This window comes from Lates calcarifer, linkage group LG2, assembly GCF_001640805.2.
Source record: "Lates calcarifer isolate ASB-BC8 linkage group LG2, TLL_Latcal_v3, whole genome shotgun sequence".
Classification (NCBI taxonomy): domain Eukaryota; kingdom Metazoa; phylum Chordata; class Actinopteri; family Centropomidae; genus Lates; species Lates calcarifer.
The window spans coordinates 7,100,823-7,124,300 of record NC_066834.1 but is presented as its reverse complement, the minus strand read 5'-3'; the positions used below and the strand labels follow the sequence as shown (position 1 = coordinate 7,124,300).

The 23,478-nt window shown below is 40.2% G+C and overlaps 1 protein-coding gene and 1 long non-coding RNA gene across 2 annotated transcripts; one reads left to right on the top strand and one right to left on the bottom strand.

Annotated features, from left to right (window-relative positions):
* The first annotated feature begins 39 nt into the window (after positions 1 to 39).
* LOC108887917 (uncharacterized) lies at positions 40 to 4,183 on the top strand. The gene is made up of 3 exons (XR_001961714.2): positions 40 to 189; positions 1,639 to 1,694; positions 2,637 to 4,183. It is a non-coding gene; the product is annotated as an uncharacterized LOC108887917 (long non-coding RNA).
* A 1,245-nt stretch (positions 4,184 to 5,428) lies between these two features.
* Positions 5,429 to 21,817, bottom strand: tmod2 (tropomodulin 2). The gene is made up of 10 exons (XM_018683616.2): positions 21,687 to 21,817; positions 16,613 to 16,818; positions 15,002 to 15,158; positions 9,772 to 9,894; positions 9,362 to 9,436; positions 9,146 to 9,276; positions 8,949 to 9,056; positions 8,709 to 8,852; positions 8,242 to 8,386; positions 5,429 to 7,637 (listed from the first exon to the last, which is right to left on the bottom strand). Exons 2-10 carry the CDS (start codon positions 16,736 to 16,738, stop codon positions 7,606 to 7,608), a joined length of 1,041 nt encoding a protein of 346 aa, XP_018539132.1. The 5' UTR covers positions 16,739 to 16,818; positions 21,687 to 21,817; the 3' UTR covers positions 5,429 to 7,605.
* Positions 21,818 to 23,478: the final 1,661 nt, after the last annotated feature.

Here is a 23,478-nt window from a genome sequence, read left to right as displayed (position 1 = left end):
CGTCCCGGAGGAACGTCAATAACACATTTCCGGATTCACTTTCAAAATAATTCACAACATAAATATATATATTTAACCGAACGACTATGAAGTACAAGTACTCGTTATAAGCTGGAGTACACAAAAACTGAAATCTTGTTTAAAACGAAGATCTCAGATACACCCTATCATCATATTTTTTGATAAAAGGTAAGAAAGTTGCACAAAAAAGTACAACGTTTCTACTTTGTATTACTTTGTACACACAAAACGATAGCATAAAAGAAAGCTGTACTGATAATAAAGCTGCAGCACATACGTTTAAAGTCCTTGGTCTAGCTTGTTCCAGGCTTAAGATATTTTAGCTATGTAGCTAATTTTAAACGGCAGCGTTCTGCCCCAGACAACCCCGAGCATTAGCCTACCTATAACAACACCTTCACCAAACAAACAGCTATCTTCCTCATCGAAAAATTCAGAACTATGAATATGGAATACTTTACAAAGTTACTATATAACTGGTCTGGAAGAGCATTCTCATTGTGTCAAAGAGCTCAGTTAAAAAACAACCACAAGGTGACACAAAATAATTACAAAGTATACACCGTTTTCAGTTGTTCTGTGACTCTTTTAGTCTCCTATGCAGGACGGTTGGACTTATGGAGTTATGCTGCTTATCCTTTTTACCGGAGAGCTACTTCGTGTTAGTTAGGTAGACCTTGTAAAACAGCAGTAAAATAATCACTCATTAGATTGCTACAGTAAAAGGTCCTTAAGTCCAATATTGAGTTGGTGATTAGTTAACTCACTTTTCTTGTGTGACAAATAATGAAGTAGGTCTGGAGAGATCTTTTCACATTGGGTGGAAACATTCAGCAGGTCACTGCATGTGGCATCTGAAGCCAGAGCTGTTCAATGAGGGATCACTTTGGACAGCGTCTGAGAGGAACCTGGTTGACAGTCCCATGACCAACCATGCAGGAAAATAATGTGTTTTCTAATATCACCACATGGTAAAAGCTATGAAAAATATATGAGGGATTTTCCCAAGCTAGGATATCAGCGTCATAAAGCCTGCTGAATGAAGAACTGACTGTTTATTCACTAAACTGAAGTTTCCCATATTCCCGGTGATTATATTGATACTAGAACAAAGAAAACATTCACCTTTGTCTTTAGAGTGGAAAGACAGAATGAAACTGGGGAGATCCAGTTACAGTAAAGAGACTTAAACAGAAAATTAGGACAAAAAATATTTTGACCTTCTTACTCTCCATTTACAGTAGCATATTTCATCCTTCAAAATCATGTTTTAACCATTATTATAGCATTTTGAACACTGATGGTAATTACAGCCATGATCAAGAATATATAGTTGCTCTACTATGTTTTCCATTCTGGCGGTACTGCTTTTTTTTTTTTATTTTATTTTTTTATTTTTTTTATCAAACTAATTTAGATTTTATTTGTTTGATCATACCAATAATTACATAGTAAAGGTTTCATTTTCAGTACATTAATGTTTTCATTGTTTGGCTCTGCTGATAGCCTGAGCAAACATGAATTACTTTTCTACTTGCCATGTAATAAATATCTCTATTATTGCAACTTTTTCTAATACAGAGTGTGATGAAAACCTATATCTTTTATTATCATCAGATGTCCATCTGCAGCCTGCCATCCTGTGAGGAACGCTGTAAACTGAGGAGCAACAGGTCAGTTAATCATTGTAGGAGGATAAATGAAAGACCATAAATGAACAACAAGATAATTCCCAGTCATGTAATTGCCAATCTGTGCACTCGTTGTGACGGACAGAACTTCTCTCATCATGTATTCATTACTGGATGGTAGCTGGTGGAAATTTACAATGCCTCCTGTCCCTGTGAGTCTGGGCTCTTTGTATGGTTCATGATTATTCAAAACTCAGAATGGCACTGAATTCTCTGCAGTTGTTTGTCCTATTTGGGAAGATAAAGCATGTGACAACTCACACATTCAAATAAAGTGCTGGTAATGGAAAACAATAACATTAAAACTTTTATTAACATACTAAGTAATTTGAATGTAGTGTTGGTGAAAGCCAGTAATATATAATTTAGAGGGGAGACAAAGGCTGCAGGTGGTACTTTAGGATGCACAGGTTGTACCTCCATGAAACCTAATTTGCTGAGTAACAAATACTGGGGAGCAGCAAGTGGATTTGGGATCTCTGAATGATTCATTTATTCAATTAGTCTCTCTTGGTTATAAATGATGCTGCGGTAATCACACTGTCTGGCATTTTCTAATGGAAATCAGGTCATTAAACTTATGTAATAGTACAAAGAGAGACCAGGAGGAGGGCTCTCGATGCATTAATTATACATGTTCTCAATGTGAGATGACACGTTTTAGATTGAACTGCAAATCAGTTCATTATTCATGTTGTATTTGCACCACATCCTTGGGTCTGAATAATCCTAATACACATGGGAATAGTTCTGCTAATATTAAGAGGAGGAGAAGCAAAAATCACTGGCATAAAAAAAATGTAAATTATACGAGCTCCTATGATCTACTCAGGAGTCCAAACAACAACAGGAGATTGCACTGGCAGACTGGCTGACAGTAGGAATCAGTTAACTACCCTTGCATCACCCTACCTTCTCTTATAGGCAAAGACAAACAAAGGAAACAAAAGGAAACATGAAAAGAGGGAGGAGAAGCAACATCAGTGTGAGTCATCTGTCACAAGGTTACCATGACAACAATAACTTGAGCTGCCTCCTGATCCAATTGCACCCGCAGGTCTTGGGAGAGAAGATATTGTAATCAGAGCGATATCACTCTGAGCATCAGTTCATCATTTGTAAGGAGACTAAGGAGGCCATAGGCCACGTCTTATTGAGGCCTGTAAGACTTCTGGTTTTATGGTGATCTGAGAGACTGAAGTTCATTTCAGTCTGTTATCACTGAAGGAAAATAAACTAGACTGATCAAGTGAATTAGATAGGAGCATTCATATACAGGTGGTTTAAAGCGTTACACTTTTGTGTATGGATTACAATAAAATGCAATTTATGCTTTTACATATGGTTGATGATAGGATAATGAGGACACCTACAGGATTGTTCTCAATAAGCTCTACAATAATGTAGCAGTAATATTTTTTCTGACCCCTACTGGACATTAATTTGTATTACACCCGTGCTAAGTTAATATTTTCACCCACCAGATGGAGCCAGTTAATCACCAGCGAGTCCAGTAACTTTGTAAAACACATAAATGAGGTGAAATGAGCCTGTCTTTCATAATTAGTTGTTTTATAAAATTTGAACTCATACTGTATACTTATATTATTATATATTTGCACACACTTTAGTAGAATAGGAGCTTCTTTGTTGAAGGGAACTGGTTGATTTGGTTTGATTGGGTCATACACACACTTTAGTTCATGAGGGTTGTTTATCTATAAACATTTAACAACTGGAGCCATTGTGAAAGTAATCATAGTAAAGCACTTTTTAAATCTGGATACTGAGGAACAAATGACTGAAGGGATCCACTCATCATATAATGGAAAGTTGTGGCTTAAACATCTAAGCAAGCCTATAAAATGTAAACTTTTTATTACAATCAAACCCACAGAGAGGATTCCAAGAGCCAACCATCGTTTTATAGCACTGGTAATAATTATTTTTCCACTCTGAACAGTGATTGTTCTGGCAGTTTCACTTGGCAGAATGTGTTTGACATTATGAGGCTGAGATAACTCACTATTTTTAACACTAAAGGAAGGAAAATGAATACTACACTGTTGCTTTGGCTGCCTTGTAATTGAGATGGCTGTTGTTCCTGTTAAAGCTGACATTTAAGACAGGATGCACTTTTTTATTCATTAGAGCTATTCATGCCCCATTATTCCCTGAAGTCAAATTTTAAAGAGCAATAACCCCAGCCTCACTTCTGATATAAATAGTGATCTGTCTGCTTTTCCTAATAATTAGAGCAAAGATGCACTCAGTCAAACAGTTGCATAGGTTCAGGCTTAGAAAGATTAGATCAAACACACACTCACAGATGTTGCATATTTCTTCTTGCTGTCCACTGTTTGCAGTTTGGATGATTACATAACCAGGTCAGGTATGAGGCAGTGTTTGCAGGACACCATCATGTCAGCTCTCACCTTGAGGGGCTTCAGCAGTGGAAAGAAAATGCTCAAAAATCTGCATTAATATCATGGCTTATCAGACAGCCCACGTCAAAGAAATGCTGGGGAGAATATCATCCATTTTACACTCAGTTACTGGTGGCTTTGTAGGTTTCTTTATTATCAGCTGGTGCCTTTGCTTTGGCAGGCTTGGAGTTTGATGTTAAACTAGTCTTAATTTTGCAACGTGCAAGCTAGGTTTTATGTGACCAAGGAATATCTCCTTTAATCTTAGGAGATTTCCCCTTTTACTTGGGACTAAACATAACATCCCATTTGTGACAGTGCTCTCTGAACCATCAATCTCAAATAAAGACATGGACTAAAGTCTATTTTTTCCACATGCGGAGGAGAGGTGCTTATTAATAGTCATGGTCTGAGGCAACAGTTGTACTGTACTTACATAAGCACACAAGTGTATATTTTACTGTCAGATTGTGATTCTAGGTTTGGATTTTTCCTTTGAACTGATGCCTTCTGTGCTTGACAGACATGACATAAACCTGCTGTTCTCGTTCTCTCTATTTTCATAGAGTGGAAACACTTGAGTCATTCACACGGCCACCCCTCTGCCCCTCCCCACACCCACCCCCATCCGCAGGCCCACAGTTTGCTGCAAGCAGTGCAGAGTTTTTTTCTGACAGCAGCTCACCACAGCACTCTGGCACAGGAAACCCAGAGAGGGATGGAGTCACATACATTACATCATCTCTCAGGCATGTGCAAACAATCTCAAAAACTGGATCTGATTAAAGGGTGCGTATGTACACCACCCTCCCAAACCAAAAAGGCCTGTATCAGTCATTACAAACACTGTTCAAACTTGAGATTTGGCTACAGCCCACTTAAGATCTGTATGTCAGTATCTAGTTACAGTGTTTAGAGTTTAAAGCTTCATTATTGAAAACCTCCAAGCTTGGAAATAGTAATTTTACCAGGGGAAAAAAAAAAACACTTAGTACAAGGCCCACTTACTTGAAATTGTGTGGGGTTTTCAGCCACACTTGGTGGCCTTCATCAGTGAGTAGGAATCCACCTGAAAATTCCCTAGATGAAGCTGAATGAACATTTTCCAAGTGAGTTATTTTTGTCAAATTAATCTAGAATATGTTTTTTTTTTTTAATTATAAACTATTTTAAGCTAAACTCAAGAGGAAATTGGGTCAATAATCTATGTCGTCTTAATACGACATAGTACGTCTTAATACGTCTTAATACATTTTAAGAGTTAATCACAGAAAAATGGCACATAAGACATAAGTATGTAAAAACATTTATTGTTGAGGATGTCTTATATTCAGCAGTGCGTTTTACCAGTCTTGTGGTTTTATAATAGTACATATTCCTTATGCAGAGTCTACACCTGGGTTTTGATTTTAGGTACAAAAAATTTTCAGCAGTGAGTTGTGTAGATTTACGTGGTACACACATACAAGTGTGCAAATGTGTGTGTGTGTGCGTGTGCACTTTGAATTTGAGATGGCATTTTACAGTTAATATACATAAAATATTATGAATCACAGAATATTATTAACAAGCCCAAGAAAAGAAGCAGTTTTCCACTTTAACTGACTGTCCACCGGCAAAGCACAGTAATGTAAAAAAGAAAAAATACTAGCAGATATGGTCATGGGAGAAGTACATACATACATACAACTCTTGTCCCAGGATGTGAGGCTGTTAAGATCAAAGAACATTTTTGGTCGATAGAAACATGATGTTCACAAGTGATGACTTCATGCCAGCATATTGTTCCTATTACACATAAACAGTATATATACAAGTTTCAAGTAACTCCTGAATTAGTCCTGTTATTCCCATCTCAAGCAGGTTAAGTGTACCTAAGGAAGTTCACTTTGAGGCACACACAGCATGTTGTCATCTGTTACATAATGAATGACATGCTACTGCTCAGATGCTGCTGCAAGCCGAGTGAAAATGTTTGTGCGAGGAAGCAGGAGAAGTAAAAATTTAAGATCTGCACGACTTTCTGAGAGGTGTTGTTCATAGAAACATTTCACAAGTAGTTGCAACCTGAGCAGTAAAACTGAGAAGTTTCACACAACAACTGTTTGCCGACTCTTTCTCACATCTTGGTCAACTACTTGCTGAACATTTTTCTATAACTGGCCCACAAAATGGAATGTAACTGCATGGTAAAACCTTAAAAAAATCTAAAGTCTAAATCGTTGTTGTTAACCCACAGACTTTCCCAGATCTGTACTGCGAGGAAGTGACTGTAGCTGACAAAGTCAAAACCTGAACCAATAACCACTGAGTCCAATATTGATACTTTAAGCACTGCATGTGTTAGTCTTTGGCATGGGTAAGCATCACAGAAACCCAACATATTGAGCACAAATTATTACACAAAATTATTTGTGAGAGCAGGTCAAAGCCTCTTATGTCTAGAAATGAGTTAATTTCCTGTTTTTTCTACAGTATTATCCCACTTTTACTTGATCTGAAAGACCAAAACCTAGTTAGAATTATGTTAACACATAAAAGTGATCAGAATAACCAGTATCAGAATTGGAACCGTATCAAAACAAGATCTTTAGTTAGAATAAAGCAATATAAAACATGATGCGCTGGTACATACAGTATTATATGAGGGTATGAGCCAACAGTATGATGTTTTTAGCAGACTTTCAAGTCAAGCATCTTCTCAGACTGACTACTATATAAGGCCAGCGCTAATGAAGAGACCTCTTGCACACACCAACCATTACACACACCAGCCTGACGTTCATGCTTGCTTTACAAGGCAACTCCAATAAACAACACCTGCAAACCACACTGCTCATGACAGTGATCTCAGTATTACTTCACCACGCTGCTGGCTGTTACATGGTGACAGACAGCAGTATAAGCAGGCAGAGTTTGCAGGCTAGTAGTCATGGCCTCTGAACTACTTCCTATCGTTCTGCTGGTCCAATACAGGGACTCCACTGGAAGCTTAAGCCTCAATAGCAAACTATCATGGTAGAGGATTCAGGGCTTACTCATTGTTAGTTATCATTTTTACGAAGCTGTTATTGTTGTTTCTGTTACTTGGTAATGTTTATGGTTATTTCAATTGATTATAGCGTAGTATAAAAGGAAAAAAAGGAAGTAAAAAGTCTGGACAGATCAAATAAAGGCTCAAAAAAGGGAGCAGCTGAAATGAAATGACTAAAAACTAATCAGATTTACACCTTCAAAAACAACAAAATATAATAAACAAAAGTATGAACATATGTATGGGAGAGGGAGAATTCCAGTTATTTCCCTTCTTCTCAGATGTATGTTCTGGTTGAGCGCGCCTTGCCCCACAGTTTGGCACAAGACTAAAGTTTCCACACAGTGAGATGAGACCAGGGCATTGGCTGAAATTATTCCACAAGGTGAGATGAAAACACAGGATTGGCCGGGAGTCAGGATGGGCTCCGTCCCTACAGATCCCCCTCCACTCGCTTCCTGCGGACTAGAGAGGAAAAGCAGAATGAATTTCTCCCCAAATCAACTGACTGACGGGGAAAAAAAAGAAATATAAGAATGAACAACATGCGATGCAACCTTCAACCTTCAATCTCCACAGGCCTGTTAGTTCATCATGAAAACACTAGGTGAGTCATCATGACCTACGCGGTCAAAGTTTACAGCTATTTCAACAGCGTGTGTCAGCATGTACAGAAAACAAGAAGTGTGATGTCGTCACTCTCAAAGGCTGTAAGATCACACCGTGTCAGTCTTCATACTGTTAATGCAGAGTGAACGCTCCATTCAAACACTGTGAAAGAAATCCCAGTTTTATCATTGATGCATTGACACACACGGTGACCACACCCATGCATCAGACCTGTGCTACCGCAGCTCTGACTGGAGGAGGGGCTAAAAGAGAGCAGAGGTCGTCACTGTGGACTGATTCTACACACTGTAAAACCAGATGTTTCACATGGCTACGTCACCGCAATTTGTCATGACGCACTCTGCCACATAAGGAGACGCCATGTGGAAAGTAATGTGATTTGCAGCAACTTTTTCAAGTTTAATTAAGTTGTGTGGGTATGCATGTGTGTGCATCATACCCAGGTCGTTGTTCTTTGTGATAGCTGCAGCGGCCCTGGAGCGAGGTCCTTGCTGGGTGAAGTGGTAGCCAAACTTGACTATGCTGTTGTTCTCTTCCAACATTTTAGCTATCTCCATCTCTATAGTAGTACCCAGCTGCTGCCTCTGAAATACACACAAATACATATACAGGAGTTAAGATCTGAACATCAGGGTCAGAACTTCACTTTGGTTTATAGCAGAAATGACCACAGGGATATGGTTGAGCTTCTTTCCCACTACTTGAAACTCTCAACTGGTCTTTTATGTTTTATTCAGGCAGTGGTTTGTGATGGTTGGCGTTTTCTTCTCTTTCTGCGCGCAGCATAACACAAACATTTTCTACTACTTTAGGCTGCGTGAAACCGCTCTGTTTAAAAGAGTGCAAAGACAGTCATAAGTTCCCTCTAACCTACAGTAATCCTGTGTGTCTCAAAGCGGCTGGTACCTGGTTGTCTATCTTGATCTCTGTGAGCGTGTCATTGTCTCGCAATGCATCCACCAAAGCCTGCACCCCAGCCCCGGTAATGAAGTTGGACTCCAAGTTCAAGCTTCGCAACGTCTTGTTCTCCCGTAGCATTTCGCTGAATGCCTGGGACAAGGAAGGGGAAATAAAGCAAAGACGTAAATATGGAGTTGTCAGGCATCAACAAGGACATTTAAAGCCCACAAAGCCTCTCCTTCTCACCACAGCGATTGGGTCATTACTCCGTGTTGCTGCCAGGCTGAACTTCTTGACGTGCGTGTTTTTCTCCATGGCTTTGGCGAAGTCCTTCAGGGTGGGAATGGGAATGTTCTGAAAAACCAAAAAGACATGCTGCCATTGGTCCAGACACGGACGAGCATATATTATTGCACACTCTGAAAACGTCTGTTTCTGTGTACCTTAATGTTGTTGAGGTTGACCTCTGTTAAGGAGCTGTCGTTGCTTTTTATCCTCTGAAGGGTTTCTTCTACATTAGTGGGATTTGGAGGCTCATCAAACACTGGATTCATCTTCTCCCCTTTGATCACATCTAGAACAGACATAGGCAGGGATCAGGCTATTGATCCTTTAGGGATCTTTGAATTAACAGAGCTAAAGTCTGTGATTATACTTACTGTTGTAACCCTCTTTAGCTCCAGTCCCATCATACGTCTGACTACTAGTGACCAGCGTGTGAACACCCAGGATTGCTGTAAACAAAAGCAGAGCTGTGGTGAGGAATCAGAGTGTACACATGCGTTCCCCAGGGTTCAAAAATGCACCACTAAATGAATGAAGGGTAACCAAATCTAGAGGTCATAGCAGACAAGTGGTGTTATTTTGCTATCTGAGCCCTTTTATTCCCCCATCAACACACACAGTAAAGAATGGAGCCATGGGAAAGAGTGAAAGGAGCTTGTGTTTTACAGTCCGAGCAGAGACTGGGCTCAGGCAGACTGGCAAAGAAACCCTCACACAGTTATGTTTTTTAAGTCTTTTAACAATGACTTCTTAGTTTTGCCCAAAGGTATTTATTCATTCTTACCTGCTAGATCACACAGTTCTGTGTCTGTGGCACTGGACAGGGCCTCCTCTAATTCTGGATCGAGGGTTGTGACTTCTTCCTGGCGTGTTTCTATTGGTTTCTGCTTGGGAACAAATATTTTACCTACAGAGGACAAAAAGGAGAGAGAAGAGGAGAATTTCATTCAAATTCTAAACTCAAAGGAGATGATTAATCTCTTAAAAAATGTGCAGGTAATAAATTACTTTAACATGAACACAGACAGAAGGAACGGGTACATGCAGGCCCAGGTGAAGGTTTTATGAGCTGTTACACAACCTCCCATTTCTGTAAAAAGTGTCCAACTGCGAACTGTCAGTTAATGTGACTCGTTATTCTTCCGCAGCCATTCCTATCCTCTTGCCTTGTGCCGTAGTCATAAGACTGCATGGCTGCCAAGTGCTGTGTGAGTATGTGTGTCTGTGCGAGAGAGAGAGTGTGCCCACAAGCAAATATACACATCCCCAGATAAAGCAACTGTATAATTAATATACATACATAGGTTTCTAATGAGCACAAACACTAATCAGGGCTAGTATCTTAAGTCACTACACATTACACATATTTTAGCTTTATTGCAATGCACAGGGAGTGAGCACAGATCAGGTTGAATAAAGTTATTTACACTTTGATATTGTATCTGTATTTGTTTCTGTTAGTCAGTGTTACAATAATAAAATATTAATTATATAAAATCCAGTGAAATTCTTGTTTAGGTCAGTGTATAGTAATGGTAATCTTTCTGACAAGGAGGTGAAGTGTAAACAACATAAATGGCCTGTTTAAATAAGTCTGGCCCTCCTGCTATTTTACACAACCAACCCCCAGTGGTTCAGACTAGCTGAACTGAGTCCACCACTGACTGTCTGACAACTATGGTATCACCATGGTAACCTGTCTGAGCGAAGAAACGGAAAGAGCGAAGGAAGTCAAGAAACAATGACTTGAGTCTAATCTAAACTACACTGCTGGGGCAACAAGCACTCACACTGGACGGAGAGACCATCCAGTCTTTCTATATGCCTGTCTCCTTAAACAAAAACACCCCAAAAACATGCTCTCCCCTCTTTCCCTACTTCTCAGTCAGTCAAGCCAGTCAAATTGCTCAAACTGGTCCCTAGTGGGGGGCTCTGGCACTTCCTGAAAGCCAGTAAACAGTAAATACAGTCATCAGGCGGCATCCTGTGCCAGTCCCTCTGGAGCAACATTTAGGCCCTGAGAGGCAAGGAAGGACAAGGCCAAGAGACTGACAGCCCCAAAGTCTTGTCATCTGACTAAATGAGTAAAACTCATTGGGGTACAACATGGGGGAAAACTGGCACATCAGCAGAGCAGTGTCTGTAACTGGAGTTTCTTGAAGATCAGACAGATGCAGAAAATGCTGGGTTTTAAGGGCTTTGACTTGACACTCATACTCCAAGAAGAAACATGACCCCTTTGAAAATGTTCACTGCATCACATTAATGCAAACGCACAGTACACCACAATAGGGACCATAAAAGATCATTCCAATTTACTACAGCTTGGGTCTTATTTTTTAAATTCTGGAAATCATTTCTGTGGGTTATGATCACATTTCACTACCTGCATGGCTGGGATGCTGCAATCAAGTTTTTCTGGCCAGTCCAGACTGATAAGAAACAGAAAGTGCTGGCTAAAAATGAGCAGCTGCTACCTGAATGTTTTGTACCCGTTTACAAGGAGGAAAGGATAGGTAACAGATTTGTTCGTAACTGGGTTCAGTGAATCCATGACTTTTGCTGATCTCTGTGTCTGAATGGAGGCTCATGCACTAAATTTTCACTAGAGATGCCAAATTCTTGCACTGTAGGAGAGCAGCACTACAAAGCTAGCAGGCTGAGGTGGACAAAACAAGGTAGAATACAGTAAAGAACAGATCAGATTTTGATCCTCTTTATTTTAGTCAGTACCAATCTATTAACATATGCCCACATCAATCCTGACACTGATCAATAGGACTGATTTCAGACTGATACTGTCTGAGAACACACTGACATCTCTACAACAAAATTAGAGGAGGAAAGAAATGAAAACATCCAGAAAATGGTAACAATTCCTAATTGCACAGGATTACTGTGGCCATACAGCTACAGCAAGTAAGATGGGTCAGTCAAATAGCAGCTGTAGGTAAGGTGTTACAGTGAACTGTTTACTGATCCCAAGGTTGGCAGTTCAATCTCCAGCTTCTCCTGTCCAAGGGCCTCAGTTTCCTTGGACAGGACACTGAATCTCAAGTTGCCTCACTTGTAAGTCACTTTGGATAAAAGATTATTTTTCTCTGATTAACTAAGCAATCAATCATCTTATGCACTACTTGTGGGTTTGAGCACCACCATACCAGATCACACCATTTGACTTGGCGAGGTTATGATAGAATTTTGTAATAAACCAGAATAATACTGTAAATTAAACTATTATTACATCTTGAACAGTATACTTGCAGCATCTGCTTACTGCCTTCACAGTATCAGTTCCCTGATACACACGGATGCTTAATGGCATATGCAAATTCTTCTATTGTGAAAGAAGTAAGCCCAACACTGGAGGCATGAGGTGCAGAGCTGATGTGCATGTGTTTTCACTGGTCCAACAGCCACACCCTCCACTGTAACCTCAACACTGTTGAACAACAACTGTTTATCTGACTTCAATGGAAGCATGCCGTGAATGCTTCAGTAAGTGGAACACGTGATAGGTATTCCTTGGCTTCCACATACAATGACTAACCATGCCCATTTTAAACCTCTGCTGAATCCTGAATGAACATGCCACCAATAGTGTGTGCCTCTCAAAATACAATTATAATAATATTCGTCCTTCTTTTCAACATTTAATCATCTTCAGCTACTCTCCAGTCAGAACTTCTGATTGTTAATAATGTTGAAAACCCCCAAAGGAAATCAAGAATGAACAGAAGAAACAGACAATAAGAAAAGATGGATTTAAAAAAGTCATAAGGACTGACCTAATATAATGTGGTTAAAAGGCTTCAATGGTTGCTATGGTATTTAAGCAGCCTGTTTTCCTCTGAAAATTATGTGTATTACTGAAAGGACACACACACACTCATGACCACATTATTTATCAGCAGGGGGTGAGTATAACAAGGGGAAGAGAATCAGCTACATTCCACAAAACCACCAGAGTGATTTGAGTTTTCCATGTTGTCATAGGGTGTGCACACTCATACACTCGCATGGGTGCATACACTCACACACACACACAGAGTATAATTTCTAACAGGCCAGGGTTGGGTCATGGGGAAGATGTCAGTTCCATATTTCCTCTCCAGCGAGGGAGTTAGTGTTCAGATCTCTGGAGAGCCCAATGAGAGGAATTCCTCTGGAAAAGAATTACTACCCAGTAAATGTTTCTTCTTTTCTCACTTTTCTGTTTTTTTTCCTGCCATGCTGTCACATAAAGCATCTCCCTTTCCTCCCTTCTAGAAAGTGCCTAGTTCAAGTATGTCTTAAAACCTGTTTGAACAGAACTTGTTTCTCTCAGGAAAGTCAAGTTATTTCAGTTTTGACAGCAATGTTAATCCCATCTGGATTTATTTAATCTTTTTGTGAAAAAGAAAAATCCTGCCACAAACATCAACTGAGTTGTGATAAAACTCAAGAACAAACTTACAATTATATTCCCCCGTGGGTAGACAACCCCATGAAATCACAGACTCTTGTAATGATGATGCATCCCACATTCAATACCTTGTGTTTTCACTCCTTCAATACCAATACTACAGGCTCAGCTGCCTGCAAAAAAAATCTGATTACATAACTCTGAGTACTGCATACAACCACTTTCCAATGGCTGTAAAATGATAGATAATGTTTGTGGCATTAGGACATAGTTAAGGCACAAGACAAAGATCTTATGGTCTCATGGCCTCAGTCAAAGGTTGCTCTCGGCTGGACTCAAAGTATGCATCCTCAATCAATCAATGAGCGAAGACAAATAAAGGAAATCTGTCACCTTGAGAACTCACACCCAGTCAAATAAGGCTTCAAGGCTCAGATTTGCATACCATCTCTTGTATAAACACACAGCCAGAGCCTCAGCCTTGAGCACATCAAGTCAAGGTTTACTGATCTCTTGAAGCTGAACTGATAAAAATCTACCAACTAACATCAGTAAATAGACAGATTCAACAGATCTAATCCTAATCTTGCCTCTTTCTTTGACACTCCCTGCCTCCTATCCCCTGGTACAGATACACCTCCCCCACACTGCTGTATGTTGCATAAGAGCAGACATGCATTAATAATACCTGCAAAGACAGCAGAGCAGTAATTACTGCTTTGTCTGATGATACACACAGACACACACACACCTTGGTTCTCCATCCCCTGAGAAATACAGTACTAACATGTGATAACACCACACTATTGATGTTATTTATGAGAGTTAGGCATTATACGCTAAATATCTCATCATCACTGGAATTTGCTTTAGGTTCTTTGTGATCATTTCAACTGTAATACTTGACCACTGTGGCTTTTCTCAGTTGCACGGGTCCAGACTACACAACAGTTTTGTCTGATAAGAAGGCCAGTGCATCAAATTCTGTGATTACAGAGACATAGATTCTTGCCGTGACCTGGTCGAGACTACACGTTGGTACCTGACAAATCACAGCTTGCCATCTTCCACGACTGAAATGATGTCAACAGAAGGAGGCACCAAAGCCTAACTTCAGGGAACAACAATATAATCACAGAATGGAGTCCTCAGCAGTGTCTATGATACTGGCTGTCTTGTGTCTTGACTTTCCTTCGGTTTCACAGTTCTACCTGCTAACATGAGTAGCAACAGTATCATCATTCCTCTTTTGCTTCGCCATGTTCACAGACGTGCAACAGATGTCCAAAACATACTGGAAGTTATTCCAGGTGAGAGAAGGTTAAAAAAAATCTGACACGCTAGTCTTTGTGTCGGGACATCACGAGGCGTCCTGGGTGTGGCGTCACACTATTGTTGTCATCCACTATGAAACACTATAGATAAAATGATCAACTGTCGTGTCCTACAGCCTTTTTCAGTCCCAGTGCCCTACATCTGTTGGGTTGGGCAATTATCTATCTTTGACATTGTGCAGTCTGAACTAGTCATAAAATAAATATTCATGTTAAAATTACCCAGTTTATGAAAGGGGGTACTCTATCATGGACAGCTGCAGAAAAACACACACCTTTTTTCTCGCCAGTGAAGGGAACTATATCCTCCCTGTCCTTGTGCTCCATGGCTTCCTTCTCCAGGTATTTGAGCAGACGTTCCCTGTCAAATGGTCCTGTAGCGGTCTTGCTTGTCTGGTCCTTCTGACGTAAACCCGCTGGGAGAAGAGCATTCTGGGGAGAGGAAACAAGGAGACACCTTAGACCTTTCAACTGACTATAAACCTGAAGTCTTCAATCCATAAACTGGTAAAAGCTACATTTTGTTTTCTGGGAATAAATGTATCTGTCAACCTTCTGATTGTGTGAACAGTTCTGAAACTGCATCATGCAGTTAAAAAACATAAAGGGGAAAATTTTTTTTAATGCCACTCTGCTGTCTAGTCTTGCCCCACATCAGTTTGAGTATCTCTCTGAAGGTACTTTCATCACTCTAACATCAAATGTAGTTAAGCAGACTGTTTTTTACAAGAGCAGAGGCAGGCTGAAAATGCAGCCTATTCCAAACTAAATTAATATTTGGCACAATCACAAACTTCCATCAGATAAAGCACTGAAGGCAAGTGCCATTATATTCTGTTCATTCAGTTCTTCAGGTCTGTGAGGTAATTGGCATCAATGCCAGATAAAGGAGCTTGAGTTTCATGTGGAAAATAGACATGAATTACAAGTTCTTAAAACAGGAAGTAAACATACTCTGAACTAGTTTAACTTGATGCACGTCAACCAAAACCTTGTGACTATGAAGACTAACATGAAAATGCAACCAGTTGGACAATTTATTGCAGGTGACTGAAAACCTGGGAGAGGTGAACAAGGGTGTGTGAAAATTTAGAGGATTTTGTTTAGTCAGTCTGTGTGCACACTGCCGCAATTAAAACCAAACTGCTTCTTTCTGAGCACACCAAATTTAACTTTGTCTATATAATGAGATCCAGGAATTAATATTTTCTGCTGTTGACTGTTTCCTGTTGGCTGTGTGCGGTCACCAAAGCAGGGGGATTTCTCTCATTTGGTTTAGATGGAATTTAAATAAAACATCCAGGGGCCTGGGAGGGATTTCATTACACTCTACAGCTCTACTCACAAATAAACACACAAACACTTGGCAGCCTGCTGACAGAGTTGTTGCAGCCCAGACTGCCCCTTTAAATTATTTCCCCCACTATAGAGGCTGGAGACTGGAAGGTGAGGTTGGAGGGTGCAAAGGAAAAATTCACCCTCTGATTTAAATTTGGGCAATTTTGAAGTTCAATGTGTTCCAGGAAGTTTAACTGTGATGATGTGGTGTGATTTTTTTTTGGTGGATTCCCTTTTCCTCAATCTGTCTCAGCCATGCCCATTTTCTATGACTCACTTACTGATACCAGTGACTTACTACAACCCGGAAAAGTGGCATTAACTTGCTGGTACCAAGTAAAACTAGATATAAAAGCTTTTAAAAACTGGAACATATCTAAGATTGTAGTAGTGTCCATTATTTGAGATAATGTATTATGGCTGCAAAGATTTTAAGAGTATTTTGAGTGTACAACATGCAAGTCTTTTTCATTTTAAATTGACACTTCCCACAGAAGCTCCCTCCCACTGAAGAGCCCTGGAGCCCCCAACTCTGCCCGAGCCCTGACCTCAGGATCCATCTCCTCGAGGGCTGTCTCCAGCTGTTTGAGCTCTTCCGCCGACAGTTTGTTGAGGATCTCATCTTCGTCGAGATCCTTGTACTTTTCTAGGTCTTTCTTGAACGACAATGCCATGGTGCCAGCTATAGCTTGCAGCAGACCACAGCCACACTGTTCCTTCTCGGGTTCACTGCTCCAGACCAGGGAGGGGCTACCTGAAGACAAAACATTGGGAGCACACACATACAAACATTCATGATGATTCCTTTTACTTAAGCTAACTAAAGTAGTGTAATATAGTTACATCTTGTAAACTGAGATAGACATTGTTTATCTCATTCCTGTGAAACAATAGTTGATCACAGCTGGGCTGGATAATGAGGTCTTGCAATGACGCAACACACACACAGCTGGAACAAAGGAAGAACTTTCTCAGGCTCAGACAAATCATCTGACCGCTCCCATGAGAATCAACGACAGCTCCTTGTGAATGCCAACTTTGTGCTAATTTATAAAGCATTATCAACTTATAAGATGAAACTAAACAAGCTTATTCTAATGGTTATGAAAATGCATGAATGTATTTCTTCTCTTGGGACTGAGGGACTGAAAATAAAGCAAGCAGTGGCAGGAAATGCTGGAGTAAACTCTATGTAGATTTATGTAGAACATAACACCACAGTTAAGATTAAATAAAGCTCAGATAAGTGAAAGATTTAGGGGAGTGAGTGTGTGTCCTGTCAAACAAAATGAGGAGGCTTCAGCCTTCAGATCCCTCTCCCACGCCACAGTGCAAAACAGAAAATGACCTCATGATTTTCCTGCAGGACTTCACAGATGGTCTTGGTCCTAATCACTCATACACACTGAACTGTACACACACTGAAACTCATACTTTCCAAAACAAGCAAATAAGGTCTTTTTCAAGGTGAATAAAACTGTGTTTATGTATGTGCAGAATACATGTAAGTACTTCATTGCAGTTGCTACCTGTAAATGACCTAGACTGCAAAGAAATACCCCATCAACCCAACTTATTCATGTCAATTGTAAAAAAACAACAGCACCATATCTTAACTCTGTGACAGCAGAAAAAATACCCTGTGTTTCAACCTCGTGGTTTAGCCAAGGATTCTTTATACATTTAGTGCCATTTCCCTGGAGCTGCCTGAGTGATTCCCTGAGCAGCCTGACACAGCATGCCTCTCTCACTTTGGTCAGTCCTCTCAGTCTCCACAAATCAGGCTCTGACCTGGGCTAATTCTTGCTCTCACTTCATCCATTAGACCTCTACAACTACTCTCATCTTCTCTGAAATGATTATGAGAGTCATGGAATGGGGATTCACAGTCCTGAGGTCCAGCAGATGAAACAGAGCTAAAATGTCAACACTGATGGCTTTATTCAAAGCGTATGAATATAATGATCTACAATAATAATATCACCCTATATCAATGCTCAGCTGCACAGTAGTTAAGTGGTTTAGTAGCCTACATCAAACTGTCAGGCTGTAAAATAATGGGAATAAAATGCAAAACTTGATTTTATACAGGCCTACAGAAGAAAACTGGGAATTACAAAAATCAATTAACAGAACCACAAACACATGGCACTAAACCAGAGAACCAGATTAAGATAAAGTTTAACTTTAACATCATATCTCACAGATTAAGAATATCTCATGCATCCAAACCATATGAAAACCATTCTGTGAGCCGCAAGCAGTGCTGCAGTTTTCTGTGCTGAGTTCATGCAACAGCACCAGGATATGTTTCTCGTGGTATCATTACAAGCTTCTGCTGGAAAGGGGAGTATTGTTCATCTTTTATAATCAACACCGAGATGTCCCGGGACACAAAAACATGTTGCGTTGTTGCTGTAATCATGAGTAGATTCTGCTTTTAGAGCTTGCCAGGTTTACAGATTCTAAAAACATGTTTGGTTTATTCTGCCAAAAAGCCTCCTGTCCAGACCTAATGCCTGATATGATCAAGTGTGAGTTATGACTGAATGTCTCTAATTTTGGTTAAATTACCCAGACAAATTTTAAGATGTGCAGAAGGCAGTGGTGTGGTGACATTTCTGTCAACGATTAGGGAAAAAAAAGAGGCGCCCGAGCCAGGGATAAGCAGAAGTCAAACACAAATACACATATAATGCTCTTATGAGAAGATCAGCTCAAAATAACATGGTTTACCATATTATCCTTCTTTCTCAACAACACTTTCCACATGACTCTGGAATAATTCAACACATTTATCACCATTTACAGTGAGGCCTGGTGCCTTTGAATGCGCAGACAGAAGAGTAATGGAGCATGCAGACAGGGATAATGATGGCAATGGGTGGGCTCAGGCTGAGGTGGAGACACTGAGAGGATCTATTAGTCCAGTCTGATTGATTCCTTTCTCCTTCTCTTTACTGCTAATCCTTCAAGACAACAACATATGGCTTTAAGCCAATAATACTGCAAACCTGTCTGCACTCCATACTCACCTTGAGCTTTCCTTCACTAACCTGTGCACTCAGGCTACTGTCGGGCACCTAAACATGTTACTGAGGACTGCACAAAGACAGAGCCACAAATATCATGATTGTGGCGGGATTAAGATATGAGTAAGACTTTTAGTAAATCATATTTAAAATATAAAAATTATGATGATGTATTTTTTTCTGGTGTCTGTATCCAGCAAGCATGTTCCCTTAAGTCTGGAGAATTGGATTTATAGGAGGGGACATCTCCACAGTACAACAATCCATCATTTATAATGTTATGTTGTGACACATTTTACCTTTATTAAAAAAAACTGCAGCTCCTGCAATTTGGATTTTGCACTTGGCCTCACTGCGATTTTGATAAATTGTTCAGCCCTACACTCATGTTCTGTGTGTGTACACATGAGACAACAATTTGGACCATGTTCTGTTAGAAATTTGGCGATAGAAAGGGAGAGAGTGGAATGTAAATACTGGTTTCTACCTTTGTCTTCACTGCCTCCAATAAAGCTTACCCCTGTTTTTAAGCAACGTGTCTGAACATGTTTCAGGTCAAATAGCCAGGTTTCATCTTCTTTCAAAAACTGATGATAACAGGCAAATTGTGAAGAGTAGCTGGGCCAATAAGTATGTGATACAATATCAGATGCTATCTCAGATCTATCTGGCTTATATAATGTAACCATTAGAATCTAAAGAAAACAACACACACACAGACACACACATTAGGTAAAACTCTCAAGTAGAATTCTTGCAAGCAGTATCCAGGTTGCTTGTGCTACTTTAGATTTCAGAGGCAGAAGCTAGAGGAACAGTAGTTTGCAGCTTAGAGATGAACAGGAAGCACTGAATGGTTATTACATTATTATAAAACACCGCCCCAACAACGCACAAAAAGACTATAGTTAGACTGACCCAGCTCTATTACCCCTGGGATAAGAGTCTGCATTTCCTCCACCCACCTACTCTCCACCAGTTTTAGTATCTAACGTTCTGTCTCTCCACCCTGTTGTTACTCAGTTCTCCTTTTATGTTCAGCCTCCTAAGGTGCCTGCAAGTGTCAGAAATGTTAGAAAGCACACGGAAGTTGAGAGAGTAACAGAGAGTCTAGTCATGCTGTCACTAAAATATATTCACTGTAGTACACAAAACAAGTAAAACAGTGCAGAGGTAAAGGTGTCAGGAGAATAAAATGTGTTTAAATAGTCATAGTATAGATTGTTGACCATGTATCAGTGCCATTTTACACCCAAAGTCAGTAAAACTATATGTCAGAAAAAGAAAACAATCAATATTTATTTTGTTCATTCACATAGATCGACTTCTGGTGTACAAACTTGGCAAGGGCCAGACAGGAAGTGAAGTGTTTCTCAAACAAACAGGCATGATTTGTATACACCCCTGTTCTAGCCGCACACTCCAGACACACACTCCATTATTACATAATGAGAACAGATTTCAGGGAGTGCCTTGTCTTTCAGCTCAGCAAGGACCTGCAAGGGCTGGGGTATATGAATAATACAGATTCAAGAGAGACTGCCCCTTTCACGCCTTTGTAAAAACTAATAATAGCCACTATTCACTACTGTGGCTGCATTACACCTAGGGTGAAACCAGGCACGCACAGCCAGGTTTCTCTAGTGAAAGGTATGCAGGTTAAACAAATCCTATCTGAAGAGCCTGTTTATCTGCAACACTGTACTGCAGGAGGGTGGTACATTAGGCAGCATGATCAAAAATGCCCTGTCAGCAGTCACCACGACATTCCTCTCGGTTACAATACCTGCTTCACAGCTTCAGGAGGTCACCTCACCTGCCTTCAGGCTTAAATGGAAAACCCCACTTCCCTACGCAGACGTCCTCCTTAAGACTAGGACCACACCCTTCATTCAACGTTGAGCCCTGCTCGTCAAAATACCTTTGTGAATACACACACACTTAAACCCTCATAAAATTAGCTCTTTGGCGATGATTGAGTCAGTAGACTTATTGACCTTCCACCTAACTAATAAGTAGTACAGCTCCTAAAGCAACAGCCTTTCCCTAACTCTCCCCAGTCCTAACCAATAGTGAGGTTCTGATCGTAGTCAAACAGGTACAGACCCATCAGGCCCATCAAACTCATTAGAGGACAATTAATGCTGCCATAAACTGACATATCATATCGCATTACAGATCTTGTACACATCAAGTAAGTAACTGGTGGTGATCATCCATCTCCCATAGACATAGCGGGCAACGGAACGATGTTAGCTAACACGCTCTTGACATGTTTATGATTATCACGCTGACAGTTGACACGTTGATCCCGATTATGATCGCCCAGCAAAAGCCACCACACATTAGCTGGGAAACGGTTAAAGCCAATTCAAGCCGTTTACGGGATGGTTACTTTGGTAACTTGGCTACATTTGTCGGATGCAGCGAGACTATGCGAAGTAGCCCGATGAGATGTGGCTAGCTGCTAACACGCTAGCCTCTGCAGTTGAGTCAAGTTGCTAGCCGTTCAGCTAAACCAGCCAGCTACAAACAGTAAGGCTGGCGCGTTGACTGATTTCCAGAACCTCCGAGCTATCTATTTCCTTACCTGAGGCTAATGGGACCTAGATGGGGAATCTCCAAATAACACCAGTCTCCCCAATGAAAGCGATGTCTTCAGAGCTTGATTCCTTACTCAGCCCAAGGGCGGTAACACAGGAAGAGAGTAGCGGAGTATTCTGTGAGTGACGTTTGATTGAGCCAAGGCGTGACCGATGGCGTAAGTTAGCCCGCCCTCTTTATCCGGGAGAACCAATCAGATGAAAGATGGGGAGGGAAACTAAACTAAACTAAACTAAACTAAAATAAAATAAAATAAAATAAAATAAAATAAAATAAAATAAAATAAAGAAAAGAAAACTGGTATGAAAATCAGAAAAGTATTGCCTCATCACTCATTATGATATAGCTGTACCCTGGAAAAAATATTTTCTTGACTTGTAAAAGTAAAAAGTAAATACAAGCCCTACATCAAACAGACATGGGCAAACACCTTTTGTAGCAAGCTAAGGGGACAGTCCTCTCCAAAAGTTTCAGCTTGTGTTTCTTTCTTAGTTGCACTTTTATGCATTTTTATCCTTCTGTGTCTCTTTTATATCATATTTTATTTTTTATCTTTTGTCTATTCTTCACTCTTATTTTGTTCTCACTGCTGAATGAATTTCCCACAAGTGTTGGAGCCAGGCTCTTTTCACTTTCTAGACTGACAGCAGGACATTTGCATCCATAATTAGCTGATATTTAGTGGAATCCACTCTTCTTTCCATCTGTGCAATGTTTCCTGTGCACTGGCTGCCACACAACCTCAGAGCAGAATATTTCCACTCCCATGCTGAACAGTTGGCAAAGGGAGGGGTCACTAAATACTTGCTACAGGGGCTTTACCTCTTCTCACCTCAAAAATCAACGAAATATGTAATTTTCTTCAGGGGTGCCCAAAACCTTTTCCTACAACTGTAACCATGCAGTCAGGATGATTTATACTGTATAGACTAAAATTGCAAATTTGTCTCACAGGCTGTTGCAATCTGCACAACATACAATACCATTTCTCCTTAGACTCTAGATTCAGATAAGGAAAAACTCCAGATACACACACACACACACACACACACACACACACACACACACACACACACACACACACACACACAAGCCTCTAAGAGGGGGGAACAAAGGCACACAGTAGGTGTCATATATACAGAGTAGAGAAACGTGGCAATAGTAGAACTACAATTTGAGAAATAAAAATATCTAAGAAATAGAATGATAGTAACTAAAATTGAAGTAATTAATTCCAAACATAATATTTCTATATGTTGTGGGTAAAATGTAAAGCTGAGAATAAACATACACACATACAAAAGTCAAACATTCACACAGATTGTTCTGTGTCAGTCCTGTGTCTCTGGTTGCACCTAGAGTGAATATTTAACCTGATCTCCTTTTCACATGTAGAGCTAAAATATTTCTTGTTCCATCTTTTCTCTCTCTCTCTCTCTCTCTCACACACACACACACACACACACACACACACACACACACACACACAAAACACACTGTGTTCACTAAAAGCCTCACCTTACCCTTGACTGTAAAGATCAAGGAGAGCTCATCCTCTTTTTACTACACTGTGTTACACAATAGTGGAGATAGAATTTCATGTACCCTCTTGGTTCACACAATATGTGCACTGTAACAAGATGCCCTGCATGTAACACAGAAACTTTGGGAGGAGATGTGGGCACTGTACATCAGTAGCCTGTTGTTGTAATCAGGCAAATGACAGTAAGTGGATAAAGATGTTGCAGTGTCCCAAGAACAAGACTACTTTATTGTCA